Source organism: Betta splendens, chromosome 3, assembly GCF_900634795.4.
Source record: "Betta splendens chromosome 3, fBetSpl5.4, whole genome shotgun sequence".
Lineage (NCBI taxonomy): Eukaryota > Metazoa > Chordata > Actinopteri > Anabantiformes > Osphronemidae > Betta > Betta splendens.
The window spans coordinates 17,735,073-17,758,531 of record NC_040883.2 but is presented as its reverse complement, the minus strand read 5'-3'; the positions used below and the strand labels follow the sequence as shown (position 1 = coordinate 17,758,531).

The following is a 23,459-nucleotide window of genomic DNA, read 5'->3' as shown; positions in this document are numbered from 1 at the left end:
CTGCAAGCAAAGGTGACAGGTTTATTTAGGTTTTGGATTCTTTTTAACAGACAGTCATAGGGAGTCAGTGCTCAGATTGCAATAGTACATATAGTAATACATAAAAGCTTGAAAATGAAATTGGCTGGCTCATAATAAAGTCGCTGTCATGTCTATTATTCTGATTAAGCAGAAAAGCGAAGGTTGTGTGTCCACAACTTTCTTGGCAGCTGCAGAATGATTTGTCATTTGTTTCTTTGTTAAGCTCATACTGAATAAAAGTTGATGATGCCCTGACTTTTAGCACCATCACCTGGTCAGAGCTTGAATTTGGTGAAATCTGCAAAATTAATAATATTCCTGATATATCTGACTGAACATTAATCCAAAAAAATAAAGCTACACACACACAGCATGACTGTGGACATAAACACGCAGAGCTAAATTCTTTAGGTATTGAATGAGCACACAATTAATACTGAATGTATAATACTTTACATTTGTACTCCCTATGATAGTTTGTGCTACTTTTTGTAAATGTGTTAATACATGACCTAACAACCTCCACTGTCTTATAACTAAAACTACAAAAAACAATATATCAACCTTATTAAAGCAAACAGTGTTGTTTTTATGGTTCAAAAGCAGAAATCCTCATTCATGTTTTTATACTGCTCTGAACATTTACTGAAATATTACATATCTTTGGGAAAAGTATAAGAGATCCTTCCAACAAATTTCTGTACGATGCAGCTTTGTCTAGCTAAAATCAAAACAACACACTTTACTGTACACTATAAGAAACTGCAGAACTTACATGGCTTATGCTTGAATATTACAATATTCATTTATAAACATGGAGTACAAATATGGCTAATATTAACCAACAGATGGCGTGTTTCTATAAATACACAATAAAATGTACTGTAAACAGTAAAGGATAAAGTCAATTGCCACGCCTTGAAGCAGAAACATGAAAAGAAGACATGGTCAAGGTTTCCCGATTAAAGGGCAACAACCAAAAAAATATTGATGGGATTTAGATTTTTTTTTTCTTTAGTGTTTTCCAATATAATGCAAAAAAAAATATTAACCATGTAAGACAGTTATGCATAATTCATCAAATGAACAGGATCATTTACAGGTCTCTTTCATTGCACTGTTCAAGGATGACAGCTTTTACCAGGTCCACCTTTGAACGTTCTATCACAATTTTCATGTAACAAAACATAAACAACACGTACATATTTCAATCTTAAACATTCAGGCAACATTTACTTATCAACATTCAGATGCCACATTGTCTTTCTTCAGGGCTGTGCAACCTTACCAGAATCTCAATGTTCACGTTTTTCCAATAAAATAAAAACAGTTACTACATTAAATAAACACAAAGTTTAAAATACATGATAAACCTAAAACAACACAATCAGTATTTATGCTGAAATTATCCATGTTGTATTACATAGCTAACTGTTTCTGTATGAAAATCCATAATAATGACAATATATTCAAAGTTAATTAATTAGCACAACACTTGTTTTGTCTGTCAGTTGATCATAATTTAAAAGGCAGATGTGTCTCCACTGAGTTTATAATTGTTTAATAAAACCAATAAAAATAAAATCAGGAGAGACAATTATAATGCACAAAAAATATATTTTGCCAATTTTAACTCATCTAAAACAGTTTTACAAAAGCTAAAAAATATCTCTCTTAGATCAACTGATAATTATATAGTTAATTAGGATGGGGAATGCTTGTGCTATGAACTAAGCAGTTTAATTTTTAGGTTTCAAATTTAATTTGCCAATCTAATTTCTCAGGAACGTCAGTGATGAAGAACACCAGAATGTGACAAAGGCAGGTGATAAAAACAGCTTCACCCATTTGCAACTGGTAAAGTTGTGTAGTAGTTTTCAGAGTACATGTGTATAAATGTTACTAAACATTTATATAGTAAAATATTTATCTGCTGTTGTGTGATGAAAAAACAAACAAAAGTTTTAATTTACATGTACAAAAAACTGAAACTTGGCCAAGTCACCCTTTAGATACCAAACTCAAAATTTACAATCACTCATCAATATAATTTATGACATCTTGTTAACTATCATCCTTCACTGAGTAAAAGTAAAGGTTTGGATTCAACCTGGAATCCGTGATACTGCTTTCAAGACCAGGTACATAACTCAAAATCATCAAATATAATAGCTTATACTGGTGATCATCCCCATTCTTCCATCACACGACCAAACCAAAGACCGTTTTGCGAGCCACCACAGCCTGATCTCAAAGACTGAAACTGTGTGGAATAAACCTGCTACTGTGAATGCCAACTTATGTTCCCAAACACAATATGGTTGCAGTCTATTTATGCTAAATCATTCTTGAATGTCCAAATTATCCCCATACATTCCTTTTATTTCCCATAAAAAGTGGCACCATTGAAAACACTACATATTTGCAGTGCCTCACAGCCCATAAAAAGGGCTATGAGAACAAGGTCCTTACTGTGAGTCACAAGACAAATGAATTTAGACATAAATATTAATATAAATATAAACATTTTTTACATGGAAAAAGATGTTGAAGCTGACATTTATGTTACAAATATGTTTATATTAGATTAAAACTCAAAAAGATGTCAATAAAAGAAAGTGTTGCAGAAACTAAATCAGCACAATGATGAACATGTGCATATGCGCACACATTTAGACACTCAAGCAAATGAAACCTTTTCATAGCGCACTACCATGTCGGCATCATGTCTGGAAACCATACACGACCCAAATGCTTTGACACCTCCCAGTGGATGTCATCCAGCCCATAGCGATGATCTGGAACCAGTACTTCCTCCATGATGGATAGCTGCGACAGTCTGTCTCCACACATTTTGACAAACTCCACAAACGCGCTGCAGGACACTTCACACTCTCCCAAGCCGATAGCAGAAAGCTGCGTGCAGTGCTGGGCGATGCGGATGAGCTCTTCATCGAGTGGACGCAGACCGTTGGCGCACACCACCAACTCCACTAGGCGTGGGCAGGTGAGCCCAACACGGCCCAGCACGTCTTTACTGACAGAGCGGCCGAAGTACAGATGTGTGACGGGAATTTCATCGCGGAAAAAAGGACCAAACTCATCCTCATATAGGAAAAAGTACATGACCAGATTAAATTTAGGAGAGTGACGAACCATGGCGTCCCAGCTGCTCTTCTTTATGGTGTGAAACTGCTGGCCAGGATTCTCACTAACAACGTCGATGCGAAGATGCTCAAGGTGAACGTGCTTCTCTGAGGAGAGAGCGATGAGAAGTTCGTCACTCAACAAATGGTAGTTGAGCGCCAGTTCTCTCAGGCCATGACACTGATCAGCTACACACATGATGCCTAAAAGAGAGAAAAAGTTAAGAGTTCAGGAAAACAAGCAGATTTGGCAGAAGCCTTTCCCTATGTTTTAGGGGAAGGCAGAACTAAAGCTAAATGATTAATCAATCATTAACATCCCTTATATTTATCACTCCTTCCATCTGCTATTACCTGCTGGTGAAACATGAGGGCAACTGCTCATTTTCAGCAGTTTGAGTGTGTCACTGTTATTGGCCACCAGGACTTTAAGTGAGGGGTCATCCACCGGTGTGTCATCAATCTTCAGCGACGATAGGGATTTGGAGTTGACAAAAACCACGGTCAGCGCCGAGATGAAATGAGACTGAAATGAAACAAAGACGGAAATGTTTAGTGAACATGATCAGTCATTGAAGTAACCACCCAACTGACATGCAGACACAATTAGCAACCACCTTGTATGGATAACTGAGCATCTCTATGGGTTAGGGTTCATGTTCATACCAGCTTATATATTTAGATTTTATGCATGACTTGAACCCATGTGTTCAGCTGTACCACTTTATTTCTGTCTCCCAAACCAACTTCAAAAGGAAGTATTTGAGTGCAATGTTCCTAGCTGACTTTAGCTGATTTTTAAATTTAAACCTTATCATAAACCACCTTTTTCATAGAGATCATTGTTCAGAATTTGAAACTGAAAAACTGCCACACCACAGCAGTATGTTACAAATCACACGCTTATGTTTTAATAGCACAATATGAGCATAAAAGAAACAACTGTAATTCAGCAACAGTTCTTGTCCCAAATATGCACAGTAAAAACTAAGTTGTTGTTGCTCACCTTGGGCAGTTCCATGAAGCTGGGCCTTGCAGTGGAGATGAGCCCAAGTGTTTTCAAAGAACAATTAACAAGCTGAGAGAGAATGTCACAAGCTGCCTCTGCAGACTCTCTGCTGCTGTCGACCTGTAGCAGTCAGAGAAAAGTCATTAACCTGACTGAACACATTGGTTTATTACTTTAACCACAGACTACTCCCTCCTACTATTTGCTTGTACCTTGAAGCTAACATACTGCAGGTGGTTGGAGTGCCTTTTGATTATCTGCTTGATGAGATCTGGGTGTGTAGCCTTCAGGTAGGAGCTGGCTGGCTGGTTCAACTCAAACTCAAAACATCGCCACAGCTCTGGCATGTGAAAAGCTTGATTCCACCCCCTGCACACCTGTAGCGACAACAATTAAGCCAAACATGCTCAATAGTAGTCAAGTGTAAAGACTATAAACACAGTAGTGTTTACATTTGTAAATTTAGTAATGCATTATAATTAAAGGGACAACCATTTGCATAGATTTATATTAGTCAATGATCCAACATGCCTTGATCTGACTAATAAGACAGCAGGTTATTATTATATGCTGGTGAAGCACTAGACAAACCTGAGACGCATAAGCCCTGTCAAGCAGAGGCAGGTTCTGGAAGATGTGGAGCAAGATCTCCTGTGGCAAACATTCCCAGCAGGATTCCTCCTCCGTCGACTCTTTATCTTTCCCCTGCTTACGAGGCCGTTTAAGAGTCTCCTGAGACCCGCTACTGGTGCCACCTGCGTCCTCCTGCTCATTCCCTTGGAGAACTCGTTTCATCCTGAGTTAAAGAAAAAAGGAGTTAGAAAAACTACAAAAAAAAAAACAAAAAAAAAAACTACAATGCCTTGGTCGACGTACATTTATGGAGAAACGCAGCGTCGATTAGCAGCACTTTTTATTACAAACCTGACACGCTGATGACACACAGTGAATAAATAACCTCCGTGAAACGATCCATAGTTGTGGAACATTAAGAATTAGTTGTAACAAATTTATGAGACAAAATGTGATTTTTTTTATCAGCCCATCCAAATGCTCACATAATAAAATAAGTATTGTTATAACTAACAAACACATCACATCTCATCTATATCTCTATATAAGCACTGTGACTGTGCCGTTTATTCTCTAAAGATATGGGCTTGCCAGTCTTTCTCTCCGGGAGTTGTGATGACTGGATGTTTTCTGGGATCAGCTGAGTAATAAAAACACAGCAAACAGAGGACACGCCTCCCTCTGCCTCAGCCTAGCGTAAAAACGGTGTCAAATTCATAAACCCTAAGTTAGCTTGTGCCACCGAAAAATGTCTTTAAGTGCACGATTCACACATAAATGCCTCGTAATAACAAGATATACGTTACTTTACAGCGCCAGAAAACCAGAGTTAGCGTGACAAGCTAGCTTAGCCCAACCTAACGCTGCATCATGCTAACAACTTAGCAAACAAGTTGGGAGTTAATGGCCGTATACGCAGAGACCTGGGTGTTTACAGACCCTGTTCGGCGGCAAAGCAGCGCTGGACGCCGTCTCTTCCTACCTGCTTCTCCCTCCGTTTACTGTTGGTCACAATAGACGATCACTCAACCGGGACCGACACAAGAAAACTGCGTACGAGCTGGCAGACCGACTAAACACATTGGACCATAGGACAACACGGTGCGTGGAGTAAAACGCCGGGTTGCAAAACACCGACCGAAGCTTGACAAGCGGTGTTTTTAAAAGTGTTCGCTTTCCCCGCGCGCTTGACCCAGTTTCTTCCCACGGCTCCGATAGTTTGGCTGTCAGATAAAGATGGCGTTCGGCTTGTTGTACCGAGCGAAGGCAGTGGGCTGGTCTGCAGCGACGGGGAACCGTCGACAGGGGGCGGCGATTTAAATTTAAAATTATTATTTCATAATTAAATTTTATTGAAAAAATCGATTTAATAGGAAAAAACATTTAAACCACTTATGGCAGAATAATTCTCTCTTTCAATGTCTTCTTTTATTGATTTTTAAGTAATAGATTTAGATTTTCTTGTATTTGTACTATATTGGTAAAATGAAATCAAAAGGCCTGAACTGCAATAATCTATATAATACAAATATTTAAAAAGGTAAAATAAATGTGTATATATATATATATATATATATATATATATAAAAACAAAAGAAAAAGGCAAGCAGATCAACATATCTGTTAACTGAACTGTAAAGCACTAAGAACTGTTAAATGTCGCAAAAATCTGTGTATTTAGATTCACATTCAAATAAGAGAGTCATTACAATTAATTACAATTACAACTTAAGACTTCAAGAGTGGATATTTCATGTTTATTAAAATGGGATGGATTTACGGTTTTGTACACTCCATCCACACAGTTGTTAATTTAGAAAGCGACAAACATATACAAATGCAGTATATACAGTACATACAGTACCAGTATACAGTTATTTTATGAAATACTATTGCACTTATTTAGTCAACTGTACTGTTTTTGTCTGGTATTAACTGAAGTTGATGGTCAGGAGCAAGCTACACCTAAACTGAGAGAACATTGCTGAGCATACGCTGTGAGAGTTTGTCACAGTCAAATCTACATTAACTACAATATTCAGATATAATAAACATATATTTCTCATGTTATGTTTGCACATGGTCGCTTTGGACATGGGCTGCAATTACAGAAGGCTAGCATCAACAGCACAGGCACCAGGGAAGCAAGCAAAATATGTTTATGATAAAGGATTACAGAGAAACAAACGTATCTGATCTATAATTTGTTTTTGCGGTGATCTTTAGAGGTGAACTAGTTTGGAGGAAGATTAAGGCCTCTTTTCTGTGTTCCAAGAATCAAGACTGGGTATGATCACGATGGCACATTTCCAAGACACATTTTAACGATTAGCAAGAAAAGGTGAAGATACACAGTGTTTAACTTATCTGTAATGTGTACAGGAGCTTCATGTGACCATGTCTGGATTTTTTATTATGGGTTTTTTCATACATGCATCCTGCCCTCTGCCATGTTGGAAAACACAGACACGTAGCAACATCACCAGGTTCTGAGATGTTCACAATTTAACAACAGCAACACATTACAAATCTCCCATAGGCAACGTCAGTACAGGAAAAAATTTCACACGGTCTTTATCACTGTGCGAAACATACACAAGCACTGTAAGGCTCTATTACAAAAGGGCAGATGTTATATTTGTCATTATCAAAACAGTAGGGCCACAACACTGCTTTATGAAAACTGAGATTTATCCAGTTATATATTCTCGCCCTATCAAAGTAGTTGATGATGCTGGTTTAGGGGTCTTTCATTAAGAAAGCAGTAGATATTCATCCTCGTCCATGTAAAACAATTAAAACACAAGTCTCGTGCCGAAGATGTTTTGTCAAAGTATGACTAATTGTCATTCACAGTATGACTACTTGTCATACCATGGACTAGTAACTCCTAATACTTAATAGGTCTTATTATTTCCTTTTAACATAGACCAAGGTTAATGGAGTATGTAAAGTATGGGGAAATATAAAACTGGTTTGACATGGAAACAAAAAAAACACCACACCACTCACATATGATATAACAAGTAATGAATGCTGTCTTCACCTATTCACCTGTTTGGAACAAACAAGTACTGACCCTTCCTCAAGGCTTTCACACAAACACTAATTTTCACTGACAATGGTTTTGTATTGACACAGGTATTAACTTTAAGTCATTATGTGTCCAAACAAACAAAATGGGTCCATGATGGCGTGCGGGCAACGAAAACCCCTTCATTTATTTCATTACACAAGAGCAGACAGATTCTGACGTTTGATTTGCAATTGTATAAATTTAGTGTCTGGCATAGATCAGTAACGATTAGAGATTAACTGAAGAAAGGGTTAGAACCCTAAGATGAACTGAATGAAAGCAGGTTTAGAGCATCACTGTGATTTGGCGATCAAAATCTCATAAGTCGAATTTCTGCCTGTATGTCAGCAACAGAAATGCAACAATTAAAACATTCTTTCCCTTTACAGCCATGATGTAAATAAAGCAGCATCAAGGAGCAAATTAGAATGTCACATTAAAACCTAACACTGCGATGTGCATTTCAGGGAACTATTAATACATATTACATGAGTTGATGAGACCAGAACAGTATGAGTGGTTGTAATAGTCATGCTTCAGAGTAATCGATTACTGAAAAACAAGGACAGGCACAGTGTTGAACCTACAAATAAGCATAGGGGCCGTGTTTCTCTGAATTACAAACAGAGTGGCTTTGCTGTTGTTTTTTCCCCTTTTATAAAAAGTGCAGCTCAGAGTGTGGTTCTGTGTAACTGTAACACAAGAATAAGCAGCAGACATGCGTTTCTCCCCCTCGCACATATACACGTCTGCACTGAATCTTTCACGTTTCTCAAGAATGCCATTAAAGAATCTTCTGCTGCCACCCTGCTTTAATTAGGTGCCTCAAATCATTGATCACATGACAGTCTGAAGGGCCAAATGTCACGTATGGTTACTGCTATTGGTTAACTGTCTCTTTGTGGGAGAGTCTCTCACTCTCTGAGCAACACAGTGGGAGTGGACGGGCACTCCACCTGGTAGACACACCACATCGGGCTCACTGAAGGTGTTGTGGCACAGGTGGCATCCCTTCTTTGCTGACACAAAGATGGGTTTCTTCCTCTCTTTCAACTGGAGGGAAACAATGAGTTAGTTAAAGCGGCATGGAGCATTACCTTACCACACTATATACAGCGAAAAGCTACCAGACAACATTTTAACAAACTTGCTCTATTGCAAGTGATGTCAAAGTATTTACTTATGGGTACGTGTTTACACAAGGGTTTCTTACCCGGTCATGCAGCAGTTGAAGGTTTTCAGAGTGTGCCAACCCTAGAGTGATCCGAGAAGTACGAGAGGCGTGCATACTGGCCCTGAGAGCTCGACCCAGAAAGGGTCGCAGCAGCTGCATCGACCAGTCGTCAGGAAGCATGCGCAGGACACGAACTGCATCGAACACCTCGCCGTGCCGATTCAGAAGGTCCACTGCTGCCATCTCCAGGTCTACACTGCCACTTTTCACTGTGGCCTGAGATTTCCCCGAAGGGTTTCTATCAAGATATACCCCCAGCAGCAGGTGAAAAAGATGCTGTTTATACTCAGAATCCCGACTAGACGAGGCCCATAAACAGAAGGCCTCGGCCGAAGAGAAGTCTCTGAGCTTATGGACCAATATGTGCAGTGCTTTGTCATGCTCCTCCAGTTTTCCATGTAGTGTTGCTCGCTCTAGCAGCAGCTGTTCATACTTCTCCATCTTACCTAAACAGAGAAAAGGAACATGATAAACAAGGTCATAAATTCTTTAATATTGCCTTAAAAAGTTTACACAACATGAAAATAAAATGAGTGTAGTCATCTTCAGTAGTGTCTCACCTAAAAGGTACTGTGCACGGTAAAGGTTGGACTCCCTGAGCAGGGCTTGGAGTCTGTCTCTAGCTCTGGTGAGCAGCTCTTCATCTGGTGGAGACTTTGACAGCAAAGACACGACTCTCTCCAGGTACAACACAGCTAGTTGTGTGTGAAGCTTTTCTTTCTGCATCCACAAGAATGGAAATAAGGGAGGGGTCAATGACTATGGTAACAGAGTTTGTTGTGAATGGGGTTTGCTGTGTTCAGATCTCACCACAATAAAGTTACATCACAGTTTAGCAAAACAGGGCAACGGTTACAGTTAGATATATAAATATTAAACAACTGCCGACCTGGTCATTAGCCTCAACAACACAAGATGCATAGTATTAGTGCACACACACACACACACACACACACACACACACACACACACACACACACACACACACACACACACACACACACACACACACACACACACACACACACACACACACACACACACACACACACACACACACACACACACACACACACACCTAAGTGTGATTTTGTGCAACTATGAGTGGAAAAAAGAGCAATCTTTGTTCTAAGTGAAAACATATTGTTTAAATTAAGTTTGTGCATTCATCCATACAAGTATTTATGCTTGTGCTGCAGGACTCCTGGGAGCATCGAGGCAGAAAGCAAGTGTGGATACCATTTAAAGGAAACTAATTCACTTAGCACATGCTATGCCAGTTGGAGGAAGTCAAGGGACAGTGCTAACCAATGAGCCACACAAGAGCAACTTCATTAAATTATTTTCGTATTTAGAACGCGGTCAATAGTGAAATCGTCCATACAATGCATTTCTCTGCTCTTGAAGAACTAATACCATGAGTAAGGACGGGCCTGTTGACACAAAGTCCTGTTTCTCTCACTACTTAACTGCTCACTGATAATGACTGCTTGCTTTGCCTCATTACGGTACCTCTATTTTTTTCTCCAACACCAGATGTTCCAGGTAAAGAAGCAGGGCCTGGCTGTGCTTTTCCAGGCAAGCGATGACATCTTCAGGCCTTAGTTCAGGGTGATCTTTACTAACCGGCCTCTTGGTAAAGATGTGGATGCCTTTCTATAACCAAAAGATAATCTAGGTGACCAACAAAGCATGAGGAAAGTATTAAAACATTAAAAAAGCTGAGTAGTAGAGATAGTTCTGCTAAAGAAAAAGGGATGTGAAAAACTTGTTTGAATGCTGGAAAGTCCCAGTCAGCTGCTGTGACTATGTTTAATGTGCCATTTATCATCTAAGCATCTTGGTCCCTTTAACAACAATATAAATGTATTAAAGTGTTTTAAGGATCAGCTTACATTGCATTTATTTGCCATTCAGTTAATGTCCTGCTAACTTACAGTGGGATCCTTCTGCAGCACCCAGCCTGCATACTTCCATACAAGGTCAGGACTGGAGCAGGAGCAAAGAAAGTCCACAATGTACTCGTAAAGGTCAGACCTCGTGGAATCCTGCAGACTGCCATCTACCACTTGAATCCACAACTGCCAGAAAACCAGAGAAAATATGTATTATTTATAAGTATATGAGTATAAAGTATATAGCATGTTCTTGTGAGGTCTGATGATAATCTGATTTAAGATGTACAAACCTGAAGTGCTGCAGAATCCTGACCATTATAATGATAGAGCAGCCCGAGTGCAAAATATCTGCGAGAGAGTCAAAGTAAATAAATTATCTGTTTTTAGATTCAATTTTTGTACCAAGTAATTTAATTAAAAAGCTGGATACTTAAGCTTCACTAGGGTGGTAATTAACAGAGAAGGGCAAGAAAAAAGACATTTACTTAACAAATTCTGAGTCAGTCCCTGTAGCAATTTACAAATTTCACTGCAGCAGTAATTAGTGAAAATTATAGTGATCTGCAGCATCGCAAAGAAACTGGTAATGAGCACAAAGCTCTGCTCATTACTACAGTTTTGAGGGTGATATGGCATGAACAAGTAAAAACTACTAATTTACTCTAATAGGTCTTCACAAAATCAGTGAAACCCTAACATTTAAAACATCCAGGCTGCAGTCAAAGTTTGAAATTGTGGTTTCCCTTTATATAGCTACATAACTGAGTGCATTTATGCGAGACACATTTTGTATCGCTTAAGAAATAAAGGCTTATAAAAAAAAAATGCCAGTATACGCACTTATGATATTTTTCTAGCCACGGGACACTGTCTTGTAGCACACAAGCATTTTCTGAGGCTAGTAGGTCTAAAAGACTCTCATGATCCAGCTCAGCATATAACTTTAACAGTGCGGTGTCCACATCTTCTCTACAGCCATTGGCCACCTCTGTGCTTCGAGCCTGTGGACAGAAAAGAAAAAGAAATCATAGAATAAATATTGAAAAGTCAAACAACTATGGTCAAGAGCAGATCTTGCTAGATTATGTGTATATATGTATTTTCCCCAATTTACCTCTCCCAAATAACTGATAAGGAATTTCTTGCATCGCAGCACTTTATCTTGATCACCCTGCGCCAGATGGTTAAGATCAGCAAACTCGTGGAGAGGAGGGTGGCAACGTGTGAATGATGATGAAGCTGGCAGCAGTAAGGGGTAGAGCGAAATCAGCTCTCGCACATCCAGCTGACCCTTCCTAAAATCAGAAAGGAAAGCTCACTGACAATAGCTGCGAGACACAATCAATGAAGCAATCAGAAGTTAGAGGAACTAAAGGATATGCATATTTCACAACTGACAAACAAATCAAACTAAAGCAAACTTTGTCCACCTGTCAACATAGGACTCCAAACATGTAACCTTATTAACCAAACTTAACATTACTCAATATTAAAGTTGAAGAGGAACTTGCTATGGAATAACAGAACAAAAGGCAAACAGGATATGATTTGCCACATCAGATCATTTTTCCGCCAGTTTAATAAACCCTGGACATTGATCAAACATTTTTAACTCTTACCTGAAGTGTTCTTTTGCGTCTTGAAACTGAAGTTGGCCAAACTGTATAAAACCTGCTTGCTGGAGGATTCTTTTGTGCAAAATCTGTGCATGCAGAAAGTGACAAAAATATCAGACTATTTTGTTTTAAATGAATTGAGAAGAAAATTGTGTAAATGTGTAATAGATTATTATTAAGTATCATTGTATTTCTTATTGACATACTCATCAATGAATATGAAAACACCACAGTTTGTCACCTGAAACTTGTCTTTGGGAATATTTCTCTGTGCTCCCTCTGTGAGGGTGAGCGCCTCCTCCACTCTGTGACTGGCCAGTAAGTCTTGGATCTGTCTCTCCAGTGGCAGTGGCACCAGGACATAAACTGCCTTAGTGGAAGCCAGAATGACCTTCCCTAAACAGCATGCACAGGTCAGTACTACTCTACTCGGGAATATGTAGGTGTCCTAGCTCGACATTCTTGATTTAATTACTGAAATAAAGAAATACTCATGGAAAACACTTTGACCTCAGTACCTTCAAAATCTTGCAGGATGTGTCCATCCCTGAAGGAAAGGGTCTGTTTTAGCTGTTGGTCTAGCATGCTGTGGATGGTAATAAAGCTCTCGTCCAGAGCAACTACATATGGGAAACACACGGTGGCACCAATCACGTTCTCTGACCAGTTAACTGGTGCTCGTTGAGATACCCCTTCTGCATTGGCAAACATTCCTAGAAATGGCATAATTTAAAAACGAATCAAAAATGTGACAAATGTCCTAACTGTGATTAACTGCTAATAATGGTATGTAACAACTGACTGTATTATACGAGTAGTTATGTCTGGATTCTAAATAAGACCATGATATCTCATATTCACAAATAATAGAGATGCTATTGAGTAGCTGGACTAACATCATCATATCCATCATCACATATAACTATACTTCATTCATACACACCAATATTGATTATGCTATAGTTTTATAGTTTCTGGATAAGACAGCCAGTAAAAAAATCTCTGAAATCCCCTGAATCCCCTGAATTACACAATCCACTGTATTGCCAGTCACAAACATTACATTAATTAAAAAAAGATATCAAAGACCCTTTTAAGTTTCATAAAGACCTGTAGCTACATTGTTTTTGTACTGACTCACCAAGACCACCAGGTGCTGCTAAGAGGAACTCCTCTCTGCCAATCCGCTTCACAATGGGTGTCCTCTCTTCACTGTTGTAAGGAAAGAGGTCTTGTGAGGCTCCTGTGTTGTAGTTCAGGATCATGTACTGTGTGGTGAGGGCCAGGCACAGGAAGTAACCGTCAACACTGACAGCGCAGGGCTGCTCAGGGGTGGTCAACTCCTTGACCAGCTGCACTCGATCCTCATAAACCATGTAAATCTGCACGGTTCTTCGTTTGGATGAGAGCACACCTATTTCCACGCAGAACGGATCCCCATTTACCGGGTTCTCGTTAATGCAGAATGCAGTTACACCTCTGATCTTGGCTCCACCTCCTGCTGCTGAGGGCACAGTCTCCAGTGTCACCATGTCAACAAGGAACACTATTCCATCGCAAAGCACTATCAGTCGCTCCAGAGCAGAGGCAGCACGCAGCTCAGCAACAGCCTTCTTCAGGCCCAGATATTTGTGTAGAAGTTTCTGAGCCGAGTAACTTAGCTTCCCTTTGGAGGATGTGACCTCATCCATTAGGAAGTGGTGGATAAAACAGTCATTGGTACCTACGTACAGATGCTTTCCACAGCATTCAATGCACTCGATATTGATGCGAGCTTTGTCACCCATGAGGAGATCTCGCTCCACAGCAGGGACGAGCTCAAAAGCCTTCACACTCATCTCAGCCAAGGCATCTATACTAGACACAAAACACGCAGGCATGAATAAAACTGAGACAGACACATTATACTGTTATATAAAAAAAAATAATTATTAATTAAATTAATTCTAATTATTAAGTGCCTTTTTAGTTACTCTGATGTTATGCTAGTCATCTTTACTAATAAGTATTCATGACTCCAGTAAGGGTTAATGGTAACATTATAAAGCAAACACTGCAAGTGTTTAAGCAGAGTGTAGACATTTATCACATTGTTTAATAATTGACTGCAGTTGAAATATGGTTTGGCAGCGCAGTAATGCACAGTTGTAATCCTTCACATGACACAACGTTAAACATTAAAGCAAACTCTAAATTATGTCTTGTGCTGTATAATAGCGTAACTTGTTGCTTATTACATTTTATGTCCTTAAAATGAATGCCAACCAAAAGTTTTCAATAAAAGTTTAAATGAATGTTTAACAATTTTGGAAAACACTAGCTAACGCGCAGTTAGCTTTGCTGGTGGTGTTAACGCTAACATGATATCTAAAGCTACGCATATTAGCTATAATACCAAAACAAAGATCCCTGGTTCACACTAGGGGTCTGGAGGATTAATTATTTGTTAGGGTAAGGCAGATTAACCATGTGAAGCAGTTACTGCCAGAGATCAGTTAATTATGTAGCTTTAGCTTTTGGTCCAGCTAGCAAACTACTGTGGCTAACGTTAGCTTAAACAACCTTCTCTTGTCATGGCTGGCCAGCAAACTAGCTTAAAGCTCCGTGCACAGTGTGACTAATGGAGGACTTACTGCCAATCAAACAAGTGGTATTGTTACAAGGTGCCTATTTTTCCCACCGGTCACCCTCAATGGAGATGATGCTGTGCGCACCAACTCCCTGCCCTGTTTCTCCTGGAGCTGTTAGCATACTTACCAGACGGCGCTCAGGACGGACGGCAGACCGGATAACCACAAACAAGAGTGGCCTACTAATGCAGTAAGTGCAGCCACAACATATAGTTACACACACGCATCACTATAGCCATGGTGCTCGAGTCGGCACCGCACCAGCAGGCAGAAAATATGGCTTGACTGGTCGTTGGGTCTTCCTAGTCCCATATAAAACACCGCCCATTTGCACTAAACTGCTGCTGGTTGCAGGTGATGCAGGGGTGCGTTCAAGACTCTCTAGCAAAGAGGTTTGTTAACAATTTCACAACACATTTCGAACGGGGTGCTTACAGTATGTAAAGTACAGAATGGTAGTATTCACTATGGTATTCACTTATGATTAAAAATACAATTCGTTCTTGATTGCCTGTAAGTTGACTGGTTCATCATTATGACTATATCTATATATACTATATCTTAGGTTTGTAAACAACAACGGACTCTTCTAAACCTTGCCTTAGCGTGTAAGGGTTGAATGTTTTAATAAAAACACACGTTCGTTGAGTACTTGTTAAAGTAGGGCCCGGTGACGAAGAAATTTTGTCACTCATTCTACTATCCTAAACCGGCAGTTACACACCAAACTAACCCTGAACGCAACGCACCCGTTTTTCACCCAGGATGCACCTGTCCAACTGAACTGTCTCATAAAAAGCCATTTTGTTATGCTAGCTAGCTATATGCTAGAGAAAGGCACCAAACATGGGTCGGTTATATCTAAGCTATCTGGCCTTTCTCTTTCCATTTACTGTCGTAAAACACAAACGTTAATCTCGTTCAAACCCGTAAGTAGTCAACACAGTTATGGTTTAGCCATTAAGGCTAAAGTGCTTTATAGAAGACGAAAAGTGGTAGCTAAAGTGTGCAGCAGTGTCAGTTGCCATACTGTTAGCTAGCTGTTTACCTAGCTGACGATAGTTATGTGGTTTGATTAGTATCTATTACGTGAGTCAATTGAGTCTGTAAATGACTTTTAAGTAGACCACGACTGTTTAAGCTGTCAACCAAAGACAATTGATCAAGAAGCTGTGTTATTGACAGTAAATAAACAAGCGACTGAACCCCCAACTTAGCAAACACTTGAATTACTGCGTGAAGCCAAAGCGCTAATCTGATAATGTCAGAGGACACCCGACAGGACAAGAGAGCCAGCTTCTCCTCTATAACGGAGCACAACACCAACGGGATGGCCAGGACCTCCACTGTGGCCTCAGGCAAAACAGGCGCTTCCAAGAAATTAGTGATCAAGAATTTTAAAGGTATCGTAACTTGATTGTCTGGACATTCGTTCTCCTAATCGCAGCTGCAGCACAGTTTAGTTTATTCACCAGTGATTTATATTCGCTACTAACTGAACTGCTTTGTCTATTTTTGTGGCCACCGACTATGTCATAGTAGAATTTCTAACAAATGTGTAGATAATTTGCATTTAGAGATTAACAATATTTATATCAATATCTTTAGTTTAGCATCTCTGAACTGGCAAAAGAAGCTGACTCTAGTTTGTTGAGTAGAGAGTTTATCTGTAAATATATATATGGTAATATCTTAAATATGTTTATACTAACACTAGTTGTAGGAGTATCTCTGTAACTTAACAGTACCATAGTCATCACAACTTTAGTGTGACAACTTATGGGTGAATATAATGGACATGAATGGATTAAGATATTAAAAGTCATAAACTGAAGATCGCTATTTAGCACATATAAGTGTACAGCAAAACCAAACTGCATTACTCTGTAGCCCGCTGTACAAAAAGTCAAGGACACCCTTAAACAAACATGCTTATGGTATACTATTTAAATGGCTATAGCAATGACAGCAGTGAGTGATGGAGTAACAGTAGCAGATTTTCTTTTCTTCAAAGCATAATTAGTAATAGTAAACACTGACAGATATTTTGTTCAGATATTTTTCTTAGAATAGGTAATATTAGCTATTCAAAGAATAAAAGTTTAGTAAGTATAAAAACATAAACCACAATGTCTTGACTTTTGGATATTCTTATATGTTAATGTTTGTGTTGCACATTTTAAAATATGTTTGTATATGTAATACAAATGCCAGCATGTTTTAACTAGCACTAATAAGTCTGTGTTTAGTTGTTCAGCTGCTTTCAGTGTGTATACATTTTTCCCTAACAGACAGGCCAAAACTATCAGAGAACTACACTGAGGACACATGGCTGAAACTACGAGATGCAGTGGGGGCCATTCAAAACAGCACCTCTATTAAATACAATCTGGAAGAGCTTTATCAGGTTCAGTCTGAGCTTTTATCAGTTATAGGAACATGTTCATGGAAAACAAAAACAGAATATAACCTATATTTTAAGTTTTTTTATTCTGATATTGATGGTTATTCACATATAGAAAGTCTCATGTGGATTACTAATATGTATGGTATGTTTTTAAATATAAAAATGTTCAATATACCATACATGCATTGTGAACAATTCTGTACAACTTTAGTAACAACACTTGCTTTGACTTCACTCCATGCTCCAGGCAGTGGAAAACCTTTGTTCATATAAGGTCTCCCCGACACTGTACAAGCAGCTACGACAGGTCTGTGAAGATCACGTGCGGGCCCAAATCCATCAATTTAGGGAATATCCTTTTGTGTGTCTGTGCTGGGCCAATGCGTTGAACTTATCTCAACATTTAATGACCTTGGGACAGAGAAAACAAGTTATGTTTTTACATTTTGAAGTATGCAGGTGACTTAATGTACTTTAAAATACTCCAATCTTTACTAGTGCTAAACCTGCGATTTACTGCATATTACAACCTGCTTTTAAAAACAAACATTGCATGCATGTGAATTTAAGAGCTCTTTTTAAAATCAAGGAGTCTACATGTTCATAGAACAAGACTAAAAGATCTCTTCTCTAAAAGAAGAGAGTGATTAAAAGTGAGCTAGTGATTGATGCTTTAATCTGTTTGTCCTGACTTTGAGGCCCAACTCCACAGTTAAGGTGTTGTTGCAGTCTTTTGTCACAAGGGGGCAAAAATTCAGTTTGGCAGTTATTGTATATATTACTTTATACACTCAACTAACATAAATAAATTGCATTGCACAACAAAACAGCTTTGAAATTGGTTATTAACAAATAGTCGCAAATTAGGTCATCTGGTCATCTTTTATTTATTGAATGTATTCAAGTTGATAGATTTTAGCACTTTAGTTTATGTACTGTATGCTCAAGTAAATGTGTCCCAGCAGTTTACTGTGAAATATGAAGGTTTAAGATTGTTTTTTTACCTTAACATGGCACTCACAGAGTCTTTGGACAACCTGTCATTCTTAAAGCGAATAAATCGCTGCTGGCAGGACCATTGCAGGCAAACAGTGAGTGTCAATGCATTTAATTTTGTTTTTAGATAAGTTGTGATAGGTGAGTTTCTGTCCAGTGTTAAAGTCCCGTTTTTAAATTCCAGTCTACATTTTTTCGCTTTATAGATAATGATCCGAAGTATCTTTCTCTTTCTGGATCGTACCTATGTGCTTCAGAACTCTCTACTCCCATCCATCTGGTAAAAGAATTCTTCATTCAGATTATTCTGTTAAAAATAAGGACAGTGACAGACTTTGGTCATGATTCATTGTTGGCCTGTGCGTTGCAGGGACACTGGGCTGGAATTGTTTCGTACTCACATTGTGAGTGACGGTGCAGTTCAGAAACGGACAGTAGACGGCATTTTGGAGCAGATTGAGCTGGAGAGAAATGGAGAGACGATTGACCGCAGTCTGCTCAGGAGCCTGCTAGGCATGCTGTCAGACCTGCAGGTATGCAATGGCCTGTTTGCTAAAACCAATGGGTGTGTTACTATTTTAGCTTCTGACTGTCTAAATGTTGGTTAAAGGTTTACAAAGATTCCTTTGAGGAGAGGTTTTTGATGGAGACCAATCGCCTGTATGCAGCAGAAGGACAGCGGCTGATGCAGGAGCGAGACGTGAGTCAGACTATTAATGGACCCGCTGAATTCGATGAGTGTTGATTTTCTTGTATTAAAATGTCCTGAATCTATGTTTTGGTCCTGTATGTGTCCAGGTGCCTGAATACCTGCACCACGTGGCTCGCCGGTTAGAGGAGGAAAATGATCGTATTGTCAGCTACCTTGACCAGAGCACTCAGTAAATTATTAACTATATTTTTTTAATGTTTTATATTGCAACATATTACTAGCATATTGGGCGTAACGTCTTCACCTTCTCATTACTTTCCCCTCAATATTTTACAGGAAACCACTTATTAGCTGTGTTGAGAAACAACTTTTAGGAGAGCACATGACCTCGATGCTACAGAAAGGTATGTCTGGTCTTGTGTTTGCTGTTAAACACTACATTGGTAAAGATTGTGAGTTTCTTTGATTTGCAGCACACTGCAAGGCTTCACACCATGTTAATAACAATGTATTATATTTTTGTGTCAGGCCTGAGCACCTTGCTGGATGAGAACCGTGTGACTGAACTAGCACTCCTCTACCAACTCTTCAGCAAGGTGAAAGGGGGACTCCCCACACTGCTGCAGTTTTGGAGGGAGTACATCAAGGTATATACACATTGTATCTCCAGAAGCATGAATACAAAGCACATCAACAGCCTTTTGTGTCAAATATTTATTCTAACTTTTTCTGGTCTCAGTCCTTTGGTGGAGAGATTGTATGTACGCCAGAGAAAGACAAGGACATGGTGCAAGACCTGCTGGATTTTAAGGACAAGATGGACAATGTGGCTCAGAGCTGCTTTGCACGGAATGAGGGCTTCATAAACGCCATGAAAGAAGCTTTTGAGGCCTTTATCAACAAGAGGCCCAACAAACCCGCTGAACTTATTGGTAGGTCAGACAAGGAGGTGCCGTCTTCTCTAACTCTAATAACTTTTCTATGACTTTGTGTAAATAGTAAAAACTTTTGATTTTTATTTATTCCATATGAGATGACAACTTTAGTTGTTTTGTGTGCAGCCAAATATGTGGACTCTAAGCTAAGAGCAGGAAACAAGGAGGCTACAGAAGAGGAACTGGAGCGAATCCTAGACAAGATAATGATAATCTTTCGTTTTATACATGGTCAGTTACACTTCTGTGTGGGGTGAATTCATATGTTATGGTGTGATTAGTGTGATATTATAAGACATCTTGAACTGTTTTCCCCCTCTAGGAAAAGATGTGTTTGAAGCCTTTTATAAGAAGGACTTGGCCAAGCGTCTGCTGGTTGGCAAGAGTGCTTCTGTTGATGCTGAAAAGTCCATGCTCTCAAAGCTCAAACATGGTAAACATTTTTAATTTTAAAGAAAGTGCCAAATTAAATTAACAGTAATCGTAATATTGAGATGGTTGAATGTGTTGGGGGTAAGGCTTCAAAATGATGGTTGTAACTTCCTCCAGAATGCGGAGCAGCATTTACTAGTAAGCTCGAGGGGATGTTCAAGGACATGGAACTGTCCAAAGACATCATGATCCAATTCAAACAGGTACTTTTAGTCCCACATATACCAAATCATGAACACATTTACTAACACCTACATGTGTCCTTGTGCATAATTGTTATTATATGTTATTATGTTTTTACTCAGTATATGCAAAACCAGAGTGAGCCAAGCAACATAGAACTCACTGTCAACATCCTAACGATGGGCTACTGGCCGTCTTACACGCCTATGGAGGTCCACTTGCCCTCAGAGGTAAGTTGTTGCTTTTCTTTGTGTCTGTCTAAAATGATTTCCAAAAGCGTGTTTGAAGTACAATGTTATCTTTTGTTGTGATAGATGGTAAAACTCCAGGAGGTGTTCAAGCTGTTCTACCTGGGCAAGCACAGTGGGAGGAAGCTGCAGTGGCAGCCAACCCTGGGTCATGCTGTATTAAAAGCAGAGTTTAAAGAGGTGAAGCTCTGACACAGCTTAACATTGCACAGAGATTTGATTCGATTGGGAATGTCTTCACTGCACTTACAATGACGGTCTTCCCCCACAGGGTAAGAAGGAGCTGCAGGTCTCTCTGTTCCAGACGCTGGTGCTGCTGATGTTTACTGAGGGGGAAGATTTCAGCATGGAGGAGATCCGCACTGCCACTGGCATAGGTGACAGCCGTGTTGAAATATGTCATACAAGCTGTTGTGCAGTCGGGGAGAGGGCTGCCGTCTCACACTCTGTTCTGTCCTGTACAGAGGAGGGGGAGCTCAGAAGGACATTGCAGTCTCTGGCCTGCGGAAAAGCACGCGTACTTAACAAGAACCCTCGAGGGAAAGACGTGGAAGATGGAGACCGCTTCAATTTTAATAATGACTTTAAACACAAACTGTTCCGTATCAAGATCAACCAGATCCAAATGAAGGAAACGGTACAAATACTTTCTCGGACACTTCCAGACCTCATTTTGCTGGTTCTTTAACTGCTGTGTTGCTATGCAAAGGGATGGCTCTTCATTCATTCATTCATTTTAAACATATTGTTCTTACAGGTAGAGGAGCAGGTAAGCACCACAGAGCGTGTGTTCCAAGACAGACAGTATCAGATTGATGCAGCTGTGGTGCGAATCATGAAGATGAGAAAGACTCTTAGTCACAACCTTCTAGTTTCCGAGCTCTACAACCAGCTGAAGTTCCCTGTCAAGGTGACACGTTAAGCTGCTTATTTTCCCCCCATCTTTCAATACAAATTGCATGCATGCACATTAAGTTAATCCCTATCTGTTTTCTATTGCTATCGACAGCCTGGCGACCTAAAGAAACGAATAGAATCGCTTATAGACAGAGACTACATGGAGCGCGACAAGGAGACTCCTAACCAGTACCACTACGTTGCCTGAGGGCCTGCCACTGTCACTGCAATGCTTTCCTCATGGCAAGCGTACAGCTGGCCCTGCAAAACAGCATCATCGCCCCTCAGCCACCCAGCTCTCCTCCGGTGCCCGTCCATCACTCTATCCACAGTCCTGGAGAACAGCATCCAGGTCACTCAGAGCTCCAGAGAGACAAAGGACTTGGCTGTTCCCACCCTGTGAACTCTTTAGCTGGACACCAAGATGGGGCTGAAGGAGTTGTTGATTGTTGGTTTATGTGACTTACAAATTTGCTAACGCAAAGCTCACCTGAAAATAACTAGCACTTTCCTCTGTTTTTCTTTCTTCTGTTTGGGAGTGTTTTCTTTCTCAGATATGTTGTTTTGAAATCTTTTATTTTCCATTATAGTCGAGTTTTCCTGATTTTTGAAATGTTTTGTTGTTTTCCCAACTTTGTTTCTGGTCGAGACGTTCTCATGCTGCAACCTGATTGGTTGGATGCTTGATTAGAACGAAATAGCTGTTGAGGACTAAGAGACGAATCAACTGAGCCAGAGGGGATAGTTCAAATGTGTTGGGGTCAGAGGTCAGAGAGAGTTTATTGCTTGTAACAGAGACGCTAAATGACATTCAGGCAAGCCACTTAGGTATTTCTTTGGGTATGTTGTATGTTTTGACCAAACTGTTCAAATGTCCAATGTCATGTTCTGACGTTTTTTTTGTAGATCAGATTGTTCTCTATGTAAGAGTGAGAAAAGTGAACCTGAATAAATTGATATTTAATGATTCAGTTATTATTTATTACTGTTATTGTTCCCATTTGTTGAATTGATGTAATTAGACCACATTTTACAACCAATTTATGAAGAAAACCAGGACAAATGTGTGAAGGATTTGCCTTGTTCAACTCTTCATTGGGATAACTACTGTGATCTAATTTGATTTTATATATAAAATTCAATTACATTTGTTCAGCATTCGCGTAATTAGTGCAACTTGGACGAGTGACTTACAAGCAGGAGCTTCTGTCGGTGGCTGTATTTCAAGTATCTTAATGCCTTGAGTCACTGAAAAATCAAACTGAAAATAAAAGGGCTCATTCTGAAACTTTCACTGTCACATCCAGAAATGCACAGATTGAGAAACAAATCTAGAAGACTGCTATTGAAAAGCAGGGTTGCGAACAAGGGAAATGTAGCAGAGTCTTGATAGGTTTTAGACGGCAGCATTAAAGCAGCCTCTGCGTTCCTTCAAGGGTTTTGCACACACTCGTGAATTAATGCTGTCAGCTGACTGCCCACAACACATCCACTTTGCAGCCTGTG

The 23,459-nt window shown here is 39.6% G+C and overlaps 3 protein-coding genes across 5 annotated transcripts; 1 reads left to right on the top strand and 2 right to left on the bottom strand.

Moving 5' to 3' along the window:
• Nucleotides 1–7: 7 nt before the first annotated feature.
• Nucleotides 8–6,032, bottom strand: LOC114852492 (F-box/LRR-repeat protein 3-like). Of its 2 annotated transcripts, none has more exons than XM_055507288.1 (6): nt 5,689–6,032; nt 4,768–4,972; nt 4,389–4,553; nt 4,174–4,296; nt 3,522–3,693; nt 8–3,371 (listed from the first exon to the last, which is right to left on the bottom strand). In XM_055507288.1, exons 2-6 carry the CDS (start codon nt 4,969–4,971, stop codon nt 2,731–2,733), a joined length of 1,305 nt encoding a protein of 434 aa, XP_055363263.1. In that variant the 5' UTR covers nt 4,972; nt 5,689–6,032; the 3' UTR covers nt 8–2,730. The 2 variants fall into 2 exon arrangements, with proteins under 2 accessions (XP_055363263.1, XP_029000755.1); XM_029144922.3 differs by having other exon boundaries at nt 5,732–6,032.
• Nucleotides 6,033–6,484: 452 nt separating this feature from the next.
• On the bottom strand, nt 6,485–15,566 carry tgfbrap1 (transforming growth factor, beta receptor associated protein 1). 2 transcript variants are annotated; one of them, XM_029144236.3, is made up of 13 exons: nt 15,331–15,566; nt 13,715–14,430; nt 13,092–13,286; nt 12,815–12,969; nt 12,577–12,659; nt 12,072–12,252; nt 11,798–11,958; nt 11,248–11,305; nt 10,997–11,140; nt 10,572–10,715; nt 9,620–9,779; nt 9,039–9,505; nt 6,485–8,878 (listed from the first exon to the last, which is right to left on the bottom strand). In XM_029144236.3, exons 2-13 carry the CDS (start codon nt 14,409–14,411, stop codon nt 8,690–8,692), a joined length of 2,634 nt encoding a protein of 877 aa, XP_029000069.1. In that variant the 5' UTR covers nt 14,412–14,430; nt 15,331–15,566; the 3' UTR covers nt 6,485–8,689. The 2 variants fall into 2 exon arrangements, with proteins under 2 accessions (XP_029000069.1, XP_029000068.1); XM_029144235.3 differs by having other exon boundaries at nt 13,715–14,425.
• Nucleotides 15,567–15,993: 427 nt separating this feature from the next.
• On the top strand, nt 15,994–22,920 carry cul4a (cullin 4A). The gene is made up of 20 exons (XM_055507287.1): nt 15,994–16,606; nt 17,495–17,610; nt 17,858–17,962; nt 18,633–18,701; nt 18,813–18,886; nt 18,977–19,139; nt 19,217–19,306; nt 19,405–19,487; nt 19,595–19,662; nt 19,787–19,905; nt 19,998–20,190; nt 20,320–20,424; nt 20,516–20,626; nt 20,743–20,828; nt 20,931–21,038; nt 21,123–21,236; nt 21,328–21,433; nt 21,521–21,693; nt 21,814–21,966; nt 22,066–22,920. The coding sequence occupies exons 1-20, from the start codon at nt 16,465–16,467 to the stop codon at nt 22,159–22,161; spliced, it is 2,274 nt and encodes a 757-aa protein (XP_055363262.1). The 5' UTR covers nt 15,994–16,464; the 3' UTR covers nt 22,162–22,920.
• Nucleotides 22,921–23,459: the final 539 nt, after the last annotated feature.